The sequence below is a fragment of the Ranitomeya imitator genome, chromosome 2, assembly GCF_032444005.1.
Source record: "Ranitomeya imitator isolate aRanImi1 chromosome 2, aRanImi1.pri, whole genome shotgun sequence".
Classification (NCBI taxonomy): domain Eukaryota; kingdom Metazoa; phylum Chordata; class Amphibia; order Anura; family Dendrobatidae; genus Ranitomeya; species Ranitomeya imitator.
In genome coordinates, this window is record NC_091283.1 from 106,197,239 (window position 1) to 106,218,221 (window position 20,983).

Below are 20,983 nucleotides of genomic sequence, written 5' to 3' on the forward strand. Positions count from 1 at the left end.
CCAAATCCACCCAACCCAGGCATCCTCTTCTGTCTTCAGAAGTCCATCTTGAGGGTTCCCCATCAAGGACAGGAAACCAACAGATGTGGAGAGAGGAGCCGCCCCTTTTATCTTGAAGGTTTCCTGTTATTGAAGGGCGGTTCCCCTCTCTTGTGATGCCATCATGTATGATGGAAAAATAAAGATTAAACAACCACCACAAGACGGATTTCACCAACCAAGGTATCATTTTAATCAGTATAACGGTGCCGACCTGACACTACCTGTGGGTGACATAATCCTGCTGACAGGTTCCCTTTAAGAGATAATTTACTGGCCAAGTAAGACAAAAGACATTCTAGAGATAAGATTTAGTTATATTAATACAGTGATGATGGTAAACGTTCAAGTAGTGTTAAAAGTGTCTTTGGCACACACAACTATGAAATATTTAGCATGTGCGGTGTGTTAACCATTTTGATATAAAGTGATAAATGGACTGCGTTCAGTTTATTTAGTACAAAAAGTATATCAATTGTACTTACCCCCAGGTTCTAGTGTCACAGGCCGGCTATCATTGTAAACTGCAGGCACAGATTGGTCAACCAGGGGAACGGGGTCTGGAAACCCTTGGTATGGCTCAACGTGTGGTGGAGTTGGCACCTGTTGTACATATACCATAGGGTGCCAAAAGCTTTGATGATAACACTAAGAAAGCAAATAAAAAAAAAAACAACAACAATATAACTATTATGTGTGTGGTACTGTTAAAATCTTGTCTTCGGTCTCTCATTCCTCCCCCAGAGAGTCTTCCCCATTTTTGTTTTTAGTGTTTTTATTTTAATTACTGCTTGTCTCTTTCATAATAATAATCTTTATTTTTATATAACGCTAATATATTCCGCAGCGCTTTACAGGTTGCACACATTATCATAACTGTCCCCGTTGGGGCTCACAATCTAAATTCACTGTCAGTACGTCTTTGGAATGTGGGAGGAAACCCACGCAAACACAGAGAGAACATACAAACTCTTTGCAGATGCTGTCCTTGGTGGGGTTTGAACCCAGGACTCCAGCGCTGCAAGGCTGCTGTGCTATCCACTACGCCACTGTGCTGCCCATGTACAGTCCGCTAGTTGTACTGTTGGGCTCTGTTTCATGGAGATCATTTTGGTTGCTTTGGACTATTCGTGTTCATCCAGTTGCTCCCACAGACGCAGAGGATATCTCGTCCTTATGACGTCCCCTGTTTAACATCCACCATTAGTTGCTCATTTGTATTGTTCATCTTATTTATTGAGATTTTGAACAACTTTGCACTTTATCACTTATATTATGCACTTTAATGCATATGATGTATATTCATATTATTCAGTGGCTTGTTTTGTACTGGCCCAGTCACATTACACTTAAGTGTTAGGTCTTATGTTTTTCGCTTATTTGCACAGTCCTTTAGGAGCACTGAGTGAGTGCTATTTGCTACCTTTTATTTAATGGCAGCATCCTTGGTCTTTGGTAAGATGACCGCTGACGGCGCACACGCAGGCCTTGGACCTATTAGGTTTCCGGCTCCCCGTCGGTTATCAGTAGTAACTGTGTGCGCATGTCACATTGACGTCAATTGGCGGACTTCCGCCTCATGCGCGCACAGCTGTGACGGCCGAGGGGGAGGTGGTGCCTTGTCTCAGGGGGGGCGTGCGCCGACAGTCAGCTATACTTCCGGTATGGGCACTATTTAAAACACATGAGATCGGTCAGTAATTAAACCCTTTTGAGAAAGCTAGACCACGAAACGCGAATCAGGGGGCTGCTGGGTGAGCTGGGGGAACCATCCGTTTGGACATGGGTAAGCACTTGGGATTTACTACTTGAGTAGGAGTTTCTATGGGGTATTGTACCGCTATACCTATGCATTTTTCCTGGCTCTACTTGTAGCATGGGATTGTTCTGATAGTTTCTTGCCATTTCTTTTACTTCCCACGTGTTTTTGCGCTGGATGTATCCCGTTTCCCCTGCATAACCCAGCATACCTACATGTCTCCTCCATATTTCCTCTCTGTAATTGCCATATGAGTATTTTATGGTGTAATTTGGTTGTAATATAATAAAATATTTTTTTAATTATTATTATGACTTATTGGATGCTTATACTCGGTCTTCTTGGTCTTTATGTATTTTGGAGTTGTCCTGTTGGTCCAGTGTATCTGGACACTAATGTTGGGGGTGTGATATTGCTCCACTCTTGGCCACATTTTCACTATATGCTTGATGATTCTTGTTTTGATAACAACAATATAACGATCTAACATTACAAAGTATCAGATTTTGAATACTTTACTTTTGCTTGCAGCTTAAGTTTACAGGAAACCTGTCCTGTCAAATAAAGCCACTCATTTATGACTGAAAGCCAGCAGCTCCTGGAAGGATTAGTTAGTTTTCTCCCTGGTGCCACACTTTCAGTAAGGTGGCCTGGTATTTTAATAATGCTATTAATCTTTATGGGAGTAATCCAACATGAAATATTAAAGGAAACCGGTCAAGAATGGCTGCACATTTTACTAAGCAGTAAGTTGCTAATATGCTTATTTTTATAAGCATTACCCGACAATATATCCACTAAGATGGAAATAACCCTTTAACCCCTTGCCAAAGAAGACAATTTGCATTTTTATGTTTGCTTTTTCTCTTTTTCCAAGAGTCAATTTTATTTTTCTGGCAACATAGCTGTTAATTCCAAGAATTTCTTTTGTCTTAGAGAATTAGAGATTACATATAGCAAAGTGAAAGTAAAGAATAGAGCCACACCTAAACTCTTCAGCTGGGTGTAGACAGTATTAACGTTATCTAATGAGCGGTGTGTATGCCAATGCCAGCACATATGTAAAGATAATTATATTGCTCCAATGTATGTCCAGAAAATGCCTATATAAACACTGACCTATGATGTAATAAAGAGATCTGCCTTGATGCTCAATGTATCAGTGTGTATTTTCCATGCACATATTTGGATTTTACAGTTTAATTTGGAGCAAGCATGTTGTCTCAGAACATCCCACATTACGTAGCGACGACATCACCATAGGATAATCCAAAGCAGACCGCATATTCTTCAACGAAAAGGTAACCTGATGGCCCGAGGATGGAATATGAAAATCCTCAGAAAAACCCTTAACCCCTTTACCTCCAAGGGTGGTTTGCACGTTATGGACCGGGCCAATTTTTACAATTCTGACCACTGTCCCCTTATGAGGTTATAACTCTGGAACGCTTCAATGGATGCCAGTGATTCTGACATTGTTTTCTCGTGACATATTGTACTTCATGATAGTGGTAAAATTTCTTTGATATTACCTGTGTTTATTTGTGAAAAAAACGGAAACATGGCGAAAATTTTGAAAATTTCGCAATTTTCCAACTTTGAATTTTTATGCAATTAAATCACAGAGATATGTCACACAAAATACTTAATAAGTAACATTTCCCACATGTCTACTTTACATCAGCACAATTTTGGAACCAAAATTTTTTTTTGTTAGGGAGTTATAAGGGTTAAAAGTTGACCAGCAATTTCTCATTTTTACACCACCATTTTATTTTAGGGACCACATCTCATTTGAAGTCATTTTGAGGGGTCTATATGATAGAAAATACCCAAGTGTGACACCATTCTAAAAGCTGCACCCCTCAAGGTTCTCAAAACCACATTCAAGAAGTTTATTAACCCTTCAGGTGTTTCACATGAATTTTTGGAATGTTTAAATAAAAATTAACATTTAACTTTTTTTCACAAAAAATTTACTTCAGCTCCAATTTGTTTTATTTTGCCAAGAGTTACAGGAGAAAATGGACCCCAAACCTTGTTGTACAATTTGTCCTGAGTACGCCGATACCCCATATGTGGGGGTAAACCACTGTTTGGGCGCATGGGAGACCACGGAAGGGAAGGAGCGCCGTTTGACCTTTCAATGCAAAATTGATAGGAATTGAGATGGCATGCCATGTTGCGTTTGAAGAGCCACTGATGTGCCTAAACATTGAAACCCCGCACAAGTGACACCATTTTGGAAAGTAGACCCCCTAAGGAACTTATCTAGAGGTGTGGTGAGCACTTTGACCCACCAAGTGCTTCACAGAAGTTTAGAATGCAGAGCCGTAAAAATAAAACAAAACATTTTTCCCACAAATATTTTTTAGCCCCCAGTTTTGTATTTTCTCGAGGGTAACAGGAGAAATTGGACCCCAAAATGTGTTGTCCAATTTGTCCTGAGTGCGCTGATGCCCCATATGTGGGGGGGAACAACCGTTTGGCCGCATGGGAGGGCTCGGAAGGGAAGGAGCGCCATTTGGAATGCAGATTTAGATGGAATGGTCTGCAGGCGTCACATTGCGTTTGTAGAGCCCCTAATGTACCTAAACAGTAGAAACCCCCCACAAGTGACCCCATATTGGAAACTAGACCCCCCCACGAACTTATCTAGATGTGTTGTGAGAACTTTGAGCCCCCAAGTGTTTCACTACAGTTTATAATGCAGAGCCGTGAAAATTAAAAAATCTTTTTCCCACAAAACTTATTTTTTAGCCCCCAGTTTTGTATTTTCCCAAGGGTAACAGGAGAAATTGCACCCCAAAAGTTGTAAAGTTGTTGTCCAATTTGTCCTGAGTACGCTGATACCCCATATGTTGGGGTAAACTCCTGTTTGGGCACACGGGAGAGCTCGGAAGGGAAGGAGCACTGTTTTACTTTTTCAACACAGAATTGGCTGGAATTGAGATCGGACGCCATGTCGCGTTTGGAGAGCCCCTGATGTGTCTAAACAGTGGAAACCCCCCAATTATAACTGAAACCCTAATCCAAACACACCCCTAACCCTAATTCCAACGGTAACCCTAACCACACCTCTAACCCAGACACACCCCTAACCCTAATCCCAACCCTATTCCCAACCGCAAATGTAATCCAAACCCTAACCCTAACTGTAGCCCCAACCCTAACTGTAGCCTTAACCCTAACTGTAGCCTTAACCCTAACTGTAGCCTTAACCCTAACTGTAGCCTTAACCCTAACTGTAGCCTTAACCCTAACTGTAGCCTTAACCCTAACTGTAGCCTTAACCCTAACTGTAGCCTTAACCCTAACTGTAGCCTTAACCCTAACTGTAGCCTTAACCCTAACTGTAGCCTTAACCCTAACTGTAGCCTTAACCCTAACTGTAGCCTTAACCCTAACTGTAGCCTTAACCCTAACTGTAGCCTTAACCCTAACTGTAGCCTTAACCCTAACTGTAGCCTTAACCCTAACTGTAGCCTTAACCCTAACTGTAGCCTTAACCCTAACTGTAGCCTTAACCCTAACTGAAGCCTTAACCCTAACTGAAGCCTTAACCCTAGCCCTAGTCCTAACCCTAGCCCTAACCCTAGCCCTAACCCTAACCCTAGCCCTAATGGGAAAATGGAAATAAATACATTTTTTAAATTTTTTTTATTTTTCCCTAACTAAGGGGGTGATGAAGGGGGGTTTGATTTACTTTTATAGCGGGTTTTTTAGCGGATTTTTATGATTGGCAGCCGTCACTCACTGAAAGACGCTTTTTATTGCAAAAAATATTTTTTGCGTTACCACATTTTGAGAGCTATAATTTTTCCATATTTGAGTCCACAGAGTCATGTGAGGTCTTGCTTTTTGCGGGACGAGTTGACGTTTTTATTGGTAACACTTTCGGGCACGTGACATTTTTTGATCGCTTTTTATTCCGATTTTTGTGAGGCAGAATTAGCAAAAACCAGCTATTCATGAATTTCTTTTGGGGGAGGCGTTTATACCGTTCCGCGTTTGGTAAAATTGATAAAGCAGTTTTATTCTTCGGGTCAGTACGATTACAGCGACATCTCATTTATATCATTTTTTTTATGTTTTGGCGCTTTTATACGATAAAAACTATTTTATAGAAAAAAATAATTATTTTTGCATCGCTTTATTCTGAGGACTATAACTTTTTTTTGATGTTGCTGTATGGTGGCTCGTTTTTTGCGGGACAAGATGATGCTTTCAGCGGTACCATGGTTATTTATATCTGTCTTTTTGATCGCGTGTTATTCCACTTTTTGTTCGGCGGTATGATAATAAAGCGTTGTTTTTTGCCTCTTTTTTTCTTACGGTGTTTACTGAAGGGGTTAACTAGTGGGCCAGTTTTATAGGTCGGGTCGTTACGGACGCGGCGATACTAAATATGTGTACTTTTATTGTTTTGTTTTTTTTATTTAGATAAAGAAATGTATTTATGGGAATATTTTTTTTTTTCATTATTTAGGATTTTTTTTTTTAACACACTTGTAAATTTTTTTTAAACTTTTTTACTTTGTTACAGGGGGGGGGGACAATACAGATCGGTGATCTGCCAGTTTGCACAGCACTCTGACAGATCACCGATCTGTCAAACAGCGCTGCAGCGTTACCAAGTGCCTGCTCTAAGCAGGCACTTGGTAAGCCACCTCCCTCCCTGCAGGACCCGGATCCGCGGCCATCTTGGATCCGGGACTTGCTGCAGGGAGGGAGGTAAGAGACCCCCGGAGCAACGCGATCACATCGCGTTGCTGCGGGGGTCTCAGGGAAGTACGCAGGGAGCCCCCTCCCTGCGCGATGCTTCCCTGCACCGCCGGCACATCGCGATCATGTTTGATCGCGGTGTGCCGGGGGTTAATGTGCTGGGGGCGGTCCGTGACCGCTCCTGGCACATAGTGCCGGATGTCAGCTGCAATAAGCAGCTGACACCCGGCCGCGATCAGCCGCGCTCCCCCCGTGAGCGCGGCCGATTGCCTATGACGTACTATTCCGTCCTTGGGAAGTAAAACCCACCCCACATGGACGGAATAGTACGTCTAATGGCAGAAAGGGGTTAAAGAATCTCAGCCTTCACCCTATCAGATGACCCATTGAGAAAGGGGGCCATCATGAGATGGGTCAGTGGAGTCACCCCCTTGACTAACACCGGATGATCATATTCCCTTTCCCATCTTAAAACATTTTGCAGCCCCATGTGAAGTTCCATTACAGTCTGAACACAAGCACCTGAACCTGCAATTGCTCCCACATTTGCACTGTCATTAAACTGCCAGCACGCTCCTGCCTTCTACTTGGACCCGGATCTCTTTGACTAGTTTCCCGAGGGAGTTGAATGATTCTCACCGCTTTTACCCCCGAAAAAAGAATGCCTATATGGTACCGCAAATGGGCCATTAGCTTCCCAAAGAATACTTGGCTGCATAACTTTCCTCTGCCAGAACAGTTGTCAGACACCTTTTCCAAAATCACATTTGCCATGATAGCAAATATCTGAAGCCAATAACGTCTGTGGAATCAAACACCACCTCCGCTTTTCCTCCACTTCTTTCTTACCATCATTTTATTTTATCTTTATTCAAGTTAAATTTCTCAAGTGGAAGAAACGAAAATATATCCACATAATGATTCCGCCAAATCTTTCCCCTCTTACAATACATTGTATGAGTGAGATTTATCTTGAGGAGACAGTCTCCACAAGATAAATTGACACACAGGGGGGTCTGGAAAGACGCACCGCATGTCAGTCTCCGCAGGTAAGCCTCGGGCGTCGGTGCACGCATAGTGGACATGGGAATTCTTGAAATCCCATCCATTATGCTGTAATATCTGGCTGCTGTGGGTTGGACACAGCGTTTAACCCCTTTCTGACCTCGGACGGGATAGTACGTCCGAGGTCAGATCCCCTGCTTTGATGCGGGCTCCGGCGGTGAGCCCGCATCAAAGCCGGGACATGTTAGCTGACATGTGCCCGTAATAGGCGCGAGCAGAATCGCAATCTGCCTGCGCCTATTAACTAGTTAAATGCCGCTGTCAAACGCAGACAGCGGCATTTAACTACCGCTTCCGGCCGGGCGGCCGGAAATGACATCATCGCCGACCCCCGTCACATGATCGGGGGTCGGCGATGCTTCAGAATTGTAACCATAGAGGTCCTTGAGACCTCTATGGTTACTGATCGCCGGCAGCTGTGAGCGCAACCCTGTGGTCGGCGCTCACAGCACACCTGATTTTCAGCTACATATGTTGTGAATTCTGTGGCCGAATTCACTCCTGTGGTCACAAGTGGTACTGCAGCTTCTGAGCTTCCTCCCTCAGGTGTTCTGGTGAGCTCGTTGGCTGCTTTGTTATTTAACTCCACCTGATTCTGTCTTCCTTGCTCCTTGTCAATGTTCCAGTGTTGGACCTGAGCTTCTGGATCTTTCCTGTGGCCTGCTGCTCGGCTTAGATAAGTGTTTCTTTGCTTTTGTTGGTACCTTTTCTGTCCAGCTTGTCTATTCGTTTTTGCTGGAAGCTCTGAGACGCAAAGGGTGCACCGCCGTGCCGTTAGTTCGGCACGGTGGGTCTTTTTGCCCCCTTTGCGTGGTTTTTTGCTTTAGGGTTTTTTGTAGACTGCAAAGTTCTCTTTGCTATCCTCGCTCTATCTAGAATATCGGGCCTCACTTTGCTGAATCTATTTCATCCCTTCGTTTGTCTTTTCATCTTGCTAACAGTCATTATATGTGGGGGGCTGCCTTTTCCTTTGGGGTATTTCTCTGAGGCAAGTCAGGCTTGTTTTTCTATCTTCAGGCTAGTCAGCTCCTCAGGCTGTACCGAGTTGCATAGGTAGTGACAGGCGCAATCCACAGCCGCCTTTAGTTGTGTTTAGGATAGGTTCAGGTATTGCGGTCTACAGAGATTCCACGTCTCAGAGCTCGTTCTATTGTTTTTGGGTTATTGTCAAATCACTGTATGTGCTCTGATTGCTGGCACACTGTCACTGGATTGCCTACATAACATACATAGCAGCGAACAGCAGATCGCGGCTATGTAGCAGAGGCGATCGTGCTGTGCCTGCTTCTAGCCTCCCATGGAGGCTATTGAAGCATGGCAAAAGTAAAAAAAAAAAAAGTAAAAAAAAAATGTGAAAAAAATAAAAAACAATATAAAAGTTTAAATCACCCCCCTTTCGCCCCAATCAAAATAAATCAATAAAAAAAATATCAAATCTACGCATATTTGGTATCGCCGCGCTCAGAATCGCCCGATCTATCAACCAAAAAAAAAGCATTAACCTGATCGCTAAACAGCGTAGCGAGAAAAAAATTCGAAACGCCAGAATTACATTTTTTTTGGTCGCCGCGACATTGCATTAAAATGCAATAACGGGCGATCAAAAGAATGTATCTGCACCAAAATGCTATCATTAAAAACGTCATCTCGGCACGCAAGAAATAAGTCCTCAACCGACCCCAGATCATGAAAAATGGAGACACTACTGGTATCGGAAAATGGCGCAATTTTTTTTTTTTTTAGCAAAGTTTGGAATTTTTTTTCACCACTTAGGTAAAAAATAACCTAGTCATGTTAGGTGTCTATGAACTCGTACTGACCTGGAGAATCATAATGGCAGGTCAGTTTTAGCATTTAGTGAACCTAGCAAAAAAGCCAAACAAAAAACAAGTGTGGGATTGCACTTTTTTTTTGCAATTCACCGCACTTGGAATTTTTTTCCCGTTTTCTAGTACACGACATGCTAAAACCAATGATGTCGTTCAAAAGTACAACTCGTCCCACAAAAAATAAGCCCTCACATGGCCAAATTGACGGAAAAATAAAAAAGTTATGGCTCTGGGAAGGAGAGGAGTAAAAAAACGAACACGGAAAAACGAAAAATCCCAAGGTCATGAAGGGGTTAAGGACCGTGCGCTCGTACCCTTAAGGATCGGGGGTATTTTCATTTATACTCCCCTACTTTCCAGAGCCCTAACTTTGTTATTTTGTGAGGAATTGTTTTTTGTGGGATGAGTTGTACTTTTGAACAGCATCATTTTACCATATCTTGTACTGGAAAATGGGGGAAAAAAAAAAATCAAAGTGCGGTGAAATTGCCAAAAAAAAAAGTGCAATTCCACTATTGCTTTTTGTGTTTTTCTTTTTTACCATGTTCAATAAATGCTAAAACTGACCTGGCATTATGATTCTCCAGGTCATTACAAGTTTGTAGATAGCAAACATGTACAGGCTCTTTTTTTTATTTAAGTGGTAAAAAAAAGAAAATTCAAAGTTTGCAAAAAAAAAAAAGTGCCATTTTCCTGAGATCCGTAGTATCTCCATTTTTTTTATATCTGAGGCTGGGTGAGGGGTTAGATTTTGCACGCCGATCTGATGTTTTTATTGGTACTATTTGGTGTAGATACGATCTTTTGATCACCTGTTATTGCATTTTATTGCAATTTTGCAGCAATAAAAAAAAAACGAATTTCTGGCGTTTTGATTTGTTTTCTTGTTATGCCATTTATGGATTGGATTAATTCTTTTTATATATTGATAGATCGGGTGATTCCAAATATGTCTGTTTAATCGTTTTTATGGAATTATTTTGAATGGGGCAAATGGGGGAATGATTTGAACTTTTATATTTTTAAAAACTTTTTGAACTTTTTATTTGCTTCAATAGTCTCAATGGAAGACTAGAAGCCGAGATCATCCAATCGCTAGTGCTTCATAGTAGCAGAAATGCTCACTTGCTACGAGCACTGACCACCGGACAATGACAACCACAGGGGACTCCTGCAGACACTGGGTTGTCATGCCAACCCATCAACGACCTGTGGGCATGTGACACAGGCGCAGATGGGTGTGATTAGTGACATGCTTCCTGAGAGTTTGACAGTGGCATTTAACATGTTAACAGCCGCGGATGGATCGCGATTCCACCTACGCCTCTAAGGGCGACGGCTCCCAAACCAAACATGGGAGGCGTCTAGTATCGGACATATCTGTCATTGGATGTTAAGGCGTTAAATGTGCCCCCAGTGGCCCTTCAAAAAACACACATACTCACCTTTTGCATTATAAAAGCTTAATTGCATTCGCCTTGTCCTTTTCAGTCTGAACGGGCACACCTGTAGAAACCCCCTCACTACCCACGTTTACTGATGCCAAAGGCGACGGTAACTAAGTTACTACTAAAGATAACATCAACCCCCCACCGAACAACCATCCATGCATGATAAAAATTGTTACATCTTGATTCTTGAGCCCTGGCACATCTGCTCCACCACGACCCCTTCCTGGAGACCACTGGGACCCACTATCTGACCACACACACCCTGGTCTGACCCAAGACCTAGGCAACATACAAGACAGTCATACTAACTGGATTGAACAAGCACCGTGAACCTGCCAGCCGAAGATCCAGCATCCAGATGTCTGTGTCCGTCCAGCTTTTCCACTCCCAAATATTCTTCATCCACCCCTAGTTGTCATGTCACCGTGGGTTGTGGGGGGACTGGATGGAGTGCAGCACACATCCAGCAAATGACCTTCTCCTGGCTTGAATCCTGTTATGATTTAAATTTGCGGCTGACTCCTCCGTGGGACCTGCTGCAGCCATCCTCGGCTGGCACCTCTAACCTGAAGGCCCCCCCTGCCAGGGACGTCCTCAGGAGTGCCTGCGGCAAGAGTAGCTACCCCGCATCGCACACAGACAAGCCTCCCCTTCTCTCTTGCGCAATGCCTGCCCGCCTCCTTCGGGTACAAGCCACAGCGTGCTCACTCTCGCAGGTGGGCTGGAATGATTCCTTCTGAGCCGTGAGTGCTAGACCGAAGCAGATCACCGGCACTTACCACCCTCAGGGTCCCTGGTGGGGCTCCTAAGCTATCGCCTGCAGCGATGGGTCACTTCAGGGCTCAAGCGTTCCGGAGGCCTCGCTCTTCTCACCCGCTGTCTGGACCCCTCATACACATCTCAGCTCTGATCTCCCAGCATGCCGGCAATTTATTCCCGGAGCAGTCTTGTCAGCTTGCAGGCTTGAAGCAGCCCGCAGATGCCATAGAAGGGAATCCATGGCCACCATAAGGTAAAATAAGCAAAAGGGTACGTGTGGGATTCTCTCTAGGGAATCTGAACCAAAAATTGTACCTTTTCCAGCACTTTTCCCTTAAATACCACTCATTCTCTGCCTCCGCACCCCCCCCCCACTTATGATCACCCTATAATCTCCTTAGTATTTCAAACTTGAACCTCCCCATCCAACCCCTGTCATGGAGGGCTTTGCTCCAATTTAATTCACCTCCAGCCCCTTTCTTGATCTTACATAAAGGGTATAAGGGTGAATGCACAAGAATGTGTGAATTTTCTGTTTGTATTTGCTTAGTAAAGTGTCAACCAAGTCAATGAAATATTAAAAAGATCATTTACATGTTTCAGAAATGTTCTGCATGTAAACTGATCTGTGGTGCAGATTTTAAAATCTACGTGTCAATTTCATTGTAGATTTCAGGCTTTGAAATGCATAAGATAGAATTCCCAGAAAACCAGCAACAAATTCCACATGTAACATGCTGATTTGGACATGCAATTACTGCAGAAATGCTAAAGTAATTCTTTTATGCATTCCCCCTATAATAGATAGGCTAACATTGATCCCATCCTGACATGTGATGCATAAGTATGCAAAGATGTGTGCCGGCACCATCCACAGATACTCAGATACTCCCTTTACAGCAGGGGATAAGCAGAGAACCAGACTATACAAGAACACAGGTGTGTATGAAATAGCATGAACAAAATTGAAGCAAAAAAAATAGAAGGAAAAAAAAAATTGCACTCACTGTCCTTTAAAATGTTTCTTCTTTACTAAAAATTTAAAACAATGGGTTTGCAGGGGTGCATGCAATGCTTACAAGACTACAGCAATTTCTCACCAACTGGTGCTTCAACATGTTCTCGTGTAGGATACAGGAAGGCGAGTGCGATTTTTCCTCTATTTTTTTCCTCCAATGATGTACAGTACAGACCAAAAGTTTGGACACACCTTCTCATTTAAAGATTTTTCTGTATTTCAAGACTATGAAAATTGTACATTCACACTGAAGGCATCAAAACTATGAATTAACACATGTGGAATTATTTACTTAAAAAAGTGTGAAACAACTGAAAATATGTCTTATATTCTAGGTTCTTCAAAGTAGCCACCTTCTGCTTTGAGGACTGCTTTGCACACTCTTGGCATTCTCTTGATGAGCTTCAAGAGGTATTCACCGGAAATGGTCTTCCAACAATCTTGAAGGAGTTCCCAGAGATGCTTAGCACTTGTTGGCCCTTTTGCCTTCACTCTGTGGTCCAGCTCACTCCAGACCATCTCGACTGGGTTTAGGTCTGGTGACTGTGGAGGCCAGGTCATCTGGCGTAGCACCCCATCACTCTCCTTCTTGGTCAAATAGCCCTTAGCCTAGATGTGTTTGGGGTCATTATCCTGTTGAAAAATAAATTATGGTCCAACTAAACGCAAATCGGATGGAATAGCATGCCGCTGCATGATGCTGTGGTAGCCATGCTGGTTCAGTATGCCTTCAATTTTGAATAAATCCCCAACAGTGTCACCAGTAAAGCACCCCCACATGATCACACCCCCTCCATGCTTCACGGTGGGAACCAGGCATGTAGAGTCCATCCGTTCACCTTTTCTGCATCACACAAAGACACGGTGGTTGGAACCAAAGATCTCAAATTTGGACTGATCAGACCAAAGCACAGATTTCCACTGGTCTAATGTCCATTCCTTGTGTTCTTTAGCCCAAACAAGTCTCTTCTGCTTGTTGCCTGTCCTTAGCAGTGGTTTCCTAGCAGCTATTTTACCATGAAGGCCTGCTGCACAAAGTCTCCTCTTAACAGTAGTTGTAGAGATGTGTCTGCTGCTAGAACTATGTGTGGCATTGACCTGGTCTCTAACCTGAGCTGCTGTTAACCTGCGATTTCTGAGGCTGGTGACTCGGATAAACTTATCCTCAGAAGCAGAGGTGACTGTCTTCCTTTCCTGGGGCGTCCTCGTGTGAGCCAGTTTCTTTGTAGTGCTTGATGGTTTTTGCCATTGCACTTGGGGACGCTTTAAAAGTTTGCCCAATTTTTCGGACTGACTGACCTTCATTTCTTTAAGTAATGATGGCCACTCATTTTTCTTTACTTAGCTGCATTTTTCTTGCCATAATACAAATTTTAACAGTCTATTCAGTAGTACTATCAGCTGTGTATACACCAGACTTCTGTGCAACACAACTGATGGTCCCAACCCCATTTATAAGGCAAGAAATCCCACTTATTAAACCTGACAGGGCACACCTGTGAAGTGAAAACCATTCCCGGTGACTACCTCTTGAAGCTCATCAAGAGAATGCCAAGAGTGTGCAAAACAGTCATCAAAGCAAAAGGTGGCTACTTTGAAGAACCTAGAATATAAGACATATTTTCAGTTTCACACTTTTTTGTTAAGTATATAATTCCACATGTGTTAATTCATAGTTTTGATGCCTTCAGTGTGAAAGTACAATTTTCATAGTCATGAAAATACAGAAAAATCTTTAAATGAGAAGGTGTGTTCAAACTTTTGGTCTGTACTGTATATGTGTCTCACACAGCAATGAAATTCTGGGGTATTGATGGCGTTGACATGCCAGCTAGGCTCCCACTGAAGACTCCTATGAAGCCCAGCCTGTCTGTATGGCTCTTGGAAGAAAAGATTGAGAAAAAAAACAAGTGCAAAAATGAAATTGGGCTCAGATGGGAAAAGATTACAAAATACAGACTTTCTAAGGACAAAACATTTAGAAATGATGATGGTGTTCACTGTGATAATACCAAAATAATTTTCACACGGGGTTTTAGATCTAAGAAATGTTTTACTTTGAAGAAACAATCCATTTGTAGATGATGATGATGATAATTATGTTCTCCAATTGGATAAACAGAACAGAAATTGAAAATATCAACCAAATACTCTACTTACTTGTAAGCCCAGGTTAAAATAATACTGTAGAACCTTTGTGTCTGAAACAAGAAAAGAGCAATAGTTAGCAGCGGGAGGAGTGGAACGAGTTTAAGGAAAAAACAAATTAAAAAAAAAGTAGGAATATTTTGATTTGTACCTCTTGGTAGATCGCTGCCACTAGGGTCACAAGAATAAGGAGGAGGAGGAAGAGGAATTGTACAGTCCCCCATTTCTCCAGGGCCAGGTGTAACTTTAAAAAAACAAACAAAAAAAAACAACTCAGATTAGCACCTATATATTCACATTATCTGCTCATTCCCATAGAGTTTAGTATGTCACGTTGTTCGTGTGCATCCCGCATCATGGGTGAGAAAACACTAAAGCCTTCAGCAGCATCATCTTTGCATGTCTCTCACACTTTCTCTGCCCTCCCACCAAAATCGTTCTATAGGTAACTTTAAATCAGTTTTTTCAAGATAGATTTTAGCAGTATTTCAGAATGGTCAGTTCAAGAGGCAGGGGTGGCAGATTACAGTAAAGAGAAAAAATATATATATTTCTCTAATAAGCTTTTAATATTTGCTTGTAGTAATGTTGATGGAGGATTCTCTCTATTTCTGTGCCCTTGGAGAAATTAATTATTGACCAACAGGGGAGCAGGTAGAGAGTGTAAATCATGAATGTGTTAGACTCTGCCTGTAAAGAGCTGGTTAGGATTCCTGTGTGGCTTTGACCAAATGACCTCAATCATATGGAACACACAAGCTGTTAAAGATTGCAAGGATGTGGTCAACAGGTTTCTATCCAATGTTGTCAAACCAATACTTAAAATTGAGCAAAATAAATTTAAATTGTACAATAGCACCACTTAGTGTTTATTTATTCAGCAAGGTGACATCTTAAGAAAAAAATTATTTAAATTAAAACTACCTGGCCGTCCAGTGGGAGATTGTGACACTACGATCGGCTGCACAGCAGTTTGTGGAAGAACAGTGGAGGTAACAGTGGATGGAACACCTACAGCTGAACTTGAAGAGATCACAGTTGCTGGGGCAGAATTCACACAAGAGGTAGATATTACAGATGAAACCTGAAATGAAGTGCAAGCTGCATATAAAATGCATTTGGAGTGACCAGCACCCACCCTCATTTGGATGTCAAGAAAAATATATCAATACATGGGGCTGGAAACATAACTGACATAGAAGGGTTCCCCCACAAATAATTAAGTAACAAGGTGAATTATTATATGATAAAATACACAAATATGAAATGTACTAGAGAATAAAAATATTTGGTTATTTAATTAAAATTATTAGAATTTAAATATAAAATAAATTATGTATTTATATTATCTAGTGCAGGGGTCCCCAACTCGAGTCCTCAAGGCCCACCAACAGGTCATGTTTTCAGGATTTCCTTTGCATTGCACAGGTGATGCAATTATTACCTGGGCAAGACTAAGGAAATCCTGAAAACATGACATGTTGGTGGGCCTTGAGGACTGGAGTTGGGGACCCCTGATCTAGTGGGTGATTTTAATTTGCATGTTTTTGTGTATATAATTATTTATTTGGATACTGAAAAATGCTTTAGAACGCATCATAAATTCATGGTCCTTAAGCAACAGACCACACAAGTAAAATTAATTCATATTATAACATGTCAATTGGCTGATATGTTGACATAATTTTTTTTATTCAAAATTATTAGAATGGGTCAAGTAAAAAAATTAGTCCATAATTATGTCCTACAGTTTAGATATTTTAACATCAATTTAAGAACAAAAGAAAAACAAAACTAACATAAAAACTAATCTTCAACAAGTTCTTGTTCAAAATCTAAGTACCTAAGCAAAACCTCATCAAAAACTGCACAGCACCCTTGCTTTTTACTCCAATTGTAGTGAATGGCCAATTCAAATCTTGCAACAACAAAAAAACTCGGCCAATTAACCTTTTATATGCAGTATTTAGTGCACATACATGTTGACAAACGAACACCCTCTTTGCAGACAAGCAAGTTATCACTTAAAGACTAAAGTATGGGGTACATAGGTCATCAAAATACATTAAAAATTATGTATTTTAAAATCTATATTTAAAAAATCAAAACAATTAAGATCCTTGTAGCTTTTTTTTTTTTAAAGTTTTATAGGGCAAATGTCTTAGCACATTCTTGAAGGAATTTAGCACAAAATACATCAATTATGTTTGAACGTAGAAATTCAAGGTCACCTGTTCTGTGAACTTATACGGAACATCCTCTTGACTAGGCAAAGGACGGGAGACTTCATCCTGCAGAGACTGTAAAAGATTCATAAAGTAACATTAGTGAAAAGGAAAAGCATGTGCAAAAGCGATGTCGAGTAACACATTTAAGTGTGAAGATGGTCGAAACAGGAACAATAGTGTAGAAAGCACTTTGATTTAGGAACATAATGTCTTCCAATCAAAGAAACAAATAAGAACTTTTTAGATATATACACAAAGAAAATGTGTAATCAGAAAATTAACTATTGGTTTAAACTTACAGTATATACTCGAGTATAAGCCGACCAGAGTACAAGCCGAGACCCCTAATTTTGCCACAAAAAACTGGGAAAACTTATTGACTCGAGTATAAGCCTAGGGTGGGAAATGCAGCAGCTACTGGTAAATTTCAAAAATAAAAATAGATACCAATAAAGTAAAATTAAATTGAGACATCAGTAGGTTAAGTGTTTCTGAATATCCATACTGAATCAGGAGCCCCATATAATGCTCCATACAGTTCATGTTGTCCCCATAAGATGCTCCATACAAAATACGTCCCATATAATGCTCCACAAAGTTCATGATGGGCCCCATAAGATGAGAAGAGAAATAAACCAGCTCACCCGTAATGCATTAGTTGAACTTCGGGAGCAAGGACCCGCTGTGTCCAAACATGTAAAGTCCAAAAGAAGAAAAATGTCCAGCTCCACCGAATCCATGAAGATAAAATTTCTTTATTCACAAACTTGTAACTGAGGGTACAAACTTCAGCACAAACCAAATGGGTGTGAATCTCAACACGTTTCTGGAGACCAAGTCTCCAGAAACGCGATGAGATTCACACCCATATGGTTTGTGCTGACGTTTGTACCCTCTATGCCCCACAAGATGCTCCATATTAAAATATGCCCCATATAATGCTGCACAAAAAAGGTTAATGGATAGCCCCATAAGATGCTCCATAGAATATTATGCCCCATATAATGCTGCACAAAGGTTGATGGCCCCAAAGATGCTCCATAGAATATTATACCCCATATAATGCTGCACAAAAGGTTGATGGCCCCATAGGATGCTCCATAGCATATTATGCCACTTATGCTGCTGAAATTTAAAAAAAAATAAATACAAAATAAATAAATAAAAAAAAGACATACCTCTCATTGCTCAGGCCCCCGGCACTTGCGATATTCACCTCTCCCCGTTCCACCGCCGCTGTGTCTTTCTGCTTTCTTCAGTGACTGTACAGGCAGAGGACGTGCACTAACCATGTGAGCACCCTCTGACCTGAACGTCACAGCCAGAGGATGGGGAAGACTGAGCCCGGCGGTGGAACAAGGACAGATGAATATTTCATGGCTCACCCTCCCGGCGTGGTCCCTGCTTCTCTGATGGTCTCTCCGGCGCCGTCAGCTTGTTCCTGTGTTCAGCAGTCACTGGTACCGCTCATTATAGTAATGAATATACGCTCCACCCCTATTGGAGTGGAGTTGTATCCATATTCATTTCTTTAATAAGCGGTACCACGTGACTGCTGAACACAGGAACAAGCTGCTGGCGCTGGAGACCATAGGAAAAGGACGGACCGTGACGGGAGCAGGTGAGTATGATGTGACAGCTGCCTCTCCTGCCGCTCCCCTGGGACAATGACTCGAGTATAAGCCGAGAGGGGCGCTTTCAGCCTAAAAAATTGGGCTGAAAATCTTGGCTTATACAAGAGTATATACGGTATGCTTTTTACTGATTGGTGTAATTGCATATATTTTAATAAATTGAACCTTTACAGAAATATAGTGATTAGCTGAAAGTTTGTGTTTGTCATGATCACCCAAGTTGTCATTTTATATTGGTTCCAGTACAATTTTGTTTAACGCATGTTGCTTGTTCAAACTTTTCCATGGATGATTGATCAGCACAATTGTGCCCAATTAACAGGTGTACAGCAAATTAAACACTAAGGAAATCTGCAATTTGTAGTCGAGGATTATTAGGTAAGATTTCAATTGTCATGCAAGTCCCCATATATTTAACTTTAGAAGAACACAAAAAAAAAGAAAACTACAACAAGGAGAAACCCTTTTAAATCTTTAGTTTATTTTAATTATTAAAAATCCAAAGCCTGTATCACCGCCACAAAGATATGTGCAGAGTAGTTTTTCCATTTCCTGAAGCGGTTTTGAAGAGTATTTTGGAAGTTATTTCGCAAAGTTTTTTTTGTAGTCTTGGTCAGTGCCTAGTAGTCTTGATTTTGAGGCACTAGGTTCATGGAATTTTGGTAAACTTGAGATACATACAAGTTAGTTATAGGATCTATATGGACACAAACAACAGTAAAGCAAATTACCATATTCTGAGTGGACTCTGTTGTACTATATAAAGTAGAATTCTCAAATGCACCATCTGGAGAAAAAAAAAAAGGATACACAACAAGCTAGTAATAGTAATTCCAATAAAACAGGTTAAGACTGCTCACAGCAGTTTATTAATTGTGGTTTCAGAAAAAAAGAAAAATGTAATTCATGAGGAAAAATAGATGCAAACTGAAGAAAAGCCCTTTTAATAGAATGGTGTCTGCTTCATTTTTATTTTGTGCGTTTCTCAAAGGGAATAGTAAGTCCAGTACTCAGCTTTGTGTTCCATCAGAAAGTTGGCACAAGGAATATTTGCATGACATTTTTTTGACTTTTTGCCCCAACTGTAAAAAAAAAATGGCAGAGTAGGTGGGGCTTATCAAAAGGTGCATCACTAACAGGGGGCGTAACAAACTACTGAACTGTACATCAGAAAACTATATTGTTGCAAATTATTCAAAATATAATTTTCTGACACAAGAACCCAAGGATGCCAAAGTTTATTAAGAGGTGGCTGCATAAAGAAATTGGTGCATCATCATTTTCAACCTTTGTTGCATAGAAGTGAACAGGATATTTGTTTTGTGTTTTTCTTTATCACCTACACATTTCACTAACCTGAAGTATACATGAAGTCTCCATGATACTCTCCTGCAGAAATATAAATAAATAGTATAATGTAGCACAACCATTGTTTTGTCAAACTTGTTGAAAAGAAATTAGAAATGTAATTACTATTTTTTTTTCTGGACTGCATGATTTATTTTCAGCAGTTTAGAAAATAATACCAGAGAGTGCAGCAATATAAGTATGTACACATACAGTTGGGACCTCACCGGAGGTAATTTTCTAAACAATTACCATACTTTATCCTGGTGGTAACAATAACCCTTCACATTCTGGATTATTTGGGTGTGACAGTTTTACCTTTCGCCTGCTTCAGTTTTTAGTTTAACAGTTTGAAGTGACTTTTCAAAACAGTGTGAGGAAACTAAGAGGTCTCTAATAACGAGGATAAAATCCCCCGGCGGCAGCAGAGGGGCCGAAGCAACGCTGATGACCCTACCCACAGCCTCGTCACGATGCACGGAGACCAAATCTTCTAATAATGATTTTAAAACAACCAGGCTGTGGTTTTCATTACTGAATATTAAAGGTATTAAATCATACCTTCAGTTTAATATGCAAAACCCTGATGCCCGGTTCTCTTTAAGCAATTGTAATCTGATCTCTCAATGAGCTGCTAACCTGTTTGCTCTAAAGGTACCGTCACACTAGACGATATCGCTAGCGATCCGTGACGTTGCAGCGTCCTCGCTAGCGATATCGTCCAGTGTGACAGGCAGCAGCGATCAGGCCCCTGCTGTGATGTCGTTGGTCGGGGAAGAAAGTCCAGAACTTTATTTGGTCGCTGGACTCCCCGCAGACATCGCTGAATCGGCGTGTGTAACACCGATTCAGCGATGTCTTCACTGGTAACCCGGGTAAACATCGGGTAACTAAGCGCAGGGCCGCGCTTAGTAACCCGATGTTTACCCTGGTTACCATCCTAAAAGTAAAAAAAAACAAAAAAAAACAGTACATACTTAC

At 41.3% G+C, this 20,983-nt stretch overlaps 1 protein-coding gene across 1 annotated transcript in view; it reads right to left on the reverse strand.

Moving 5' to 3' along the window:
* Positions 1 to 20,983, reverse strand: part of ALG13 (ALG13 UDP-N-acetylglucosaminyltransferase subunit) — a 229,198-nt gene that overhangs the window by 17,185 nt on the left and 191,030 nt on the right. The window contains exons 24-30 of the mRNA XM_069754494.1: positions 20,012 to 20,044; positions 19,387 to 19,442; positions 17,025 to 17,093; positions 15,718 to 15,877; positions 14,945 to 15,037; positions 14,806 to 14,846; positions 525 to 687 (exon numbers count right to left, since the gene is read on the reverse strand). Coding sequence (XP_069610595.1) covers positions 525 to 687; positions 14,806 to 14,846; positions 14,945 to 15,037; positions 15,718 to 15,877; positions 17,025 to 17,093; positions 19,387 to 19,442; positions 20,012 to 20,044 — 615 coding nt within the window. The remainder of the gene's footprint in view (positions 1 to 524; positions 688 to 14,805; positions 14,847 to 14,944; positions 15,038 to 15,717; positions 15,878 to 17,024; positions 17,094 to 19,386; positions 19,443 to 20,011; positions 20,045 to 20,983) is intronic.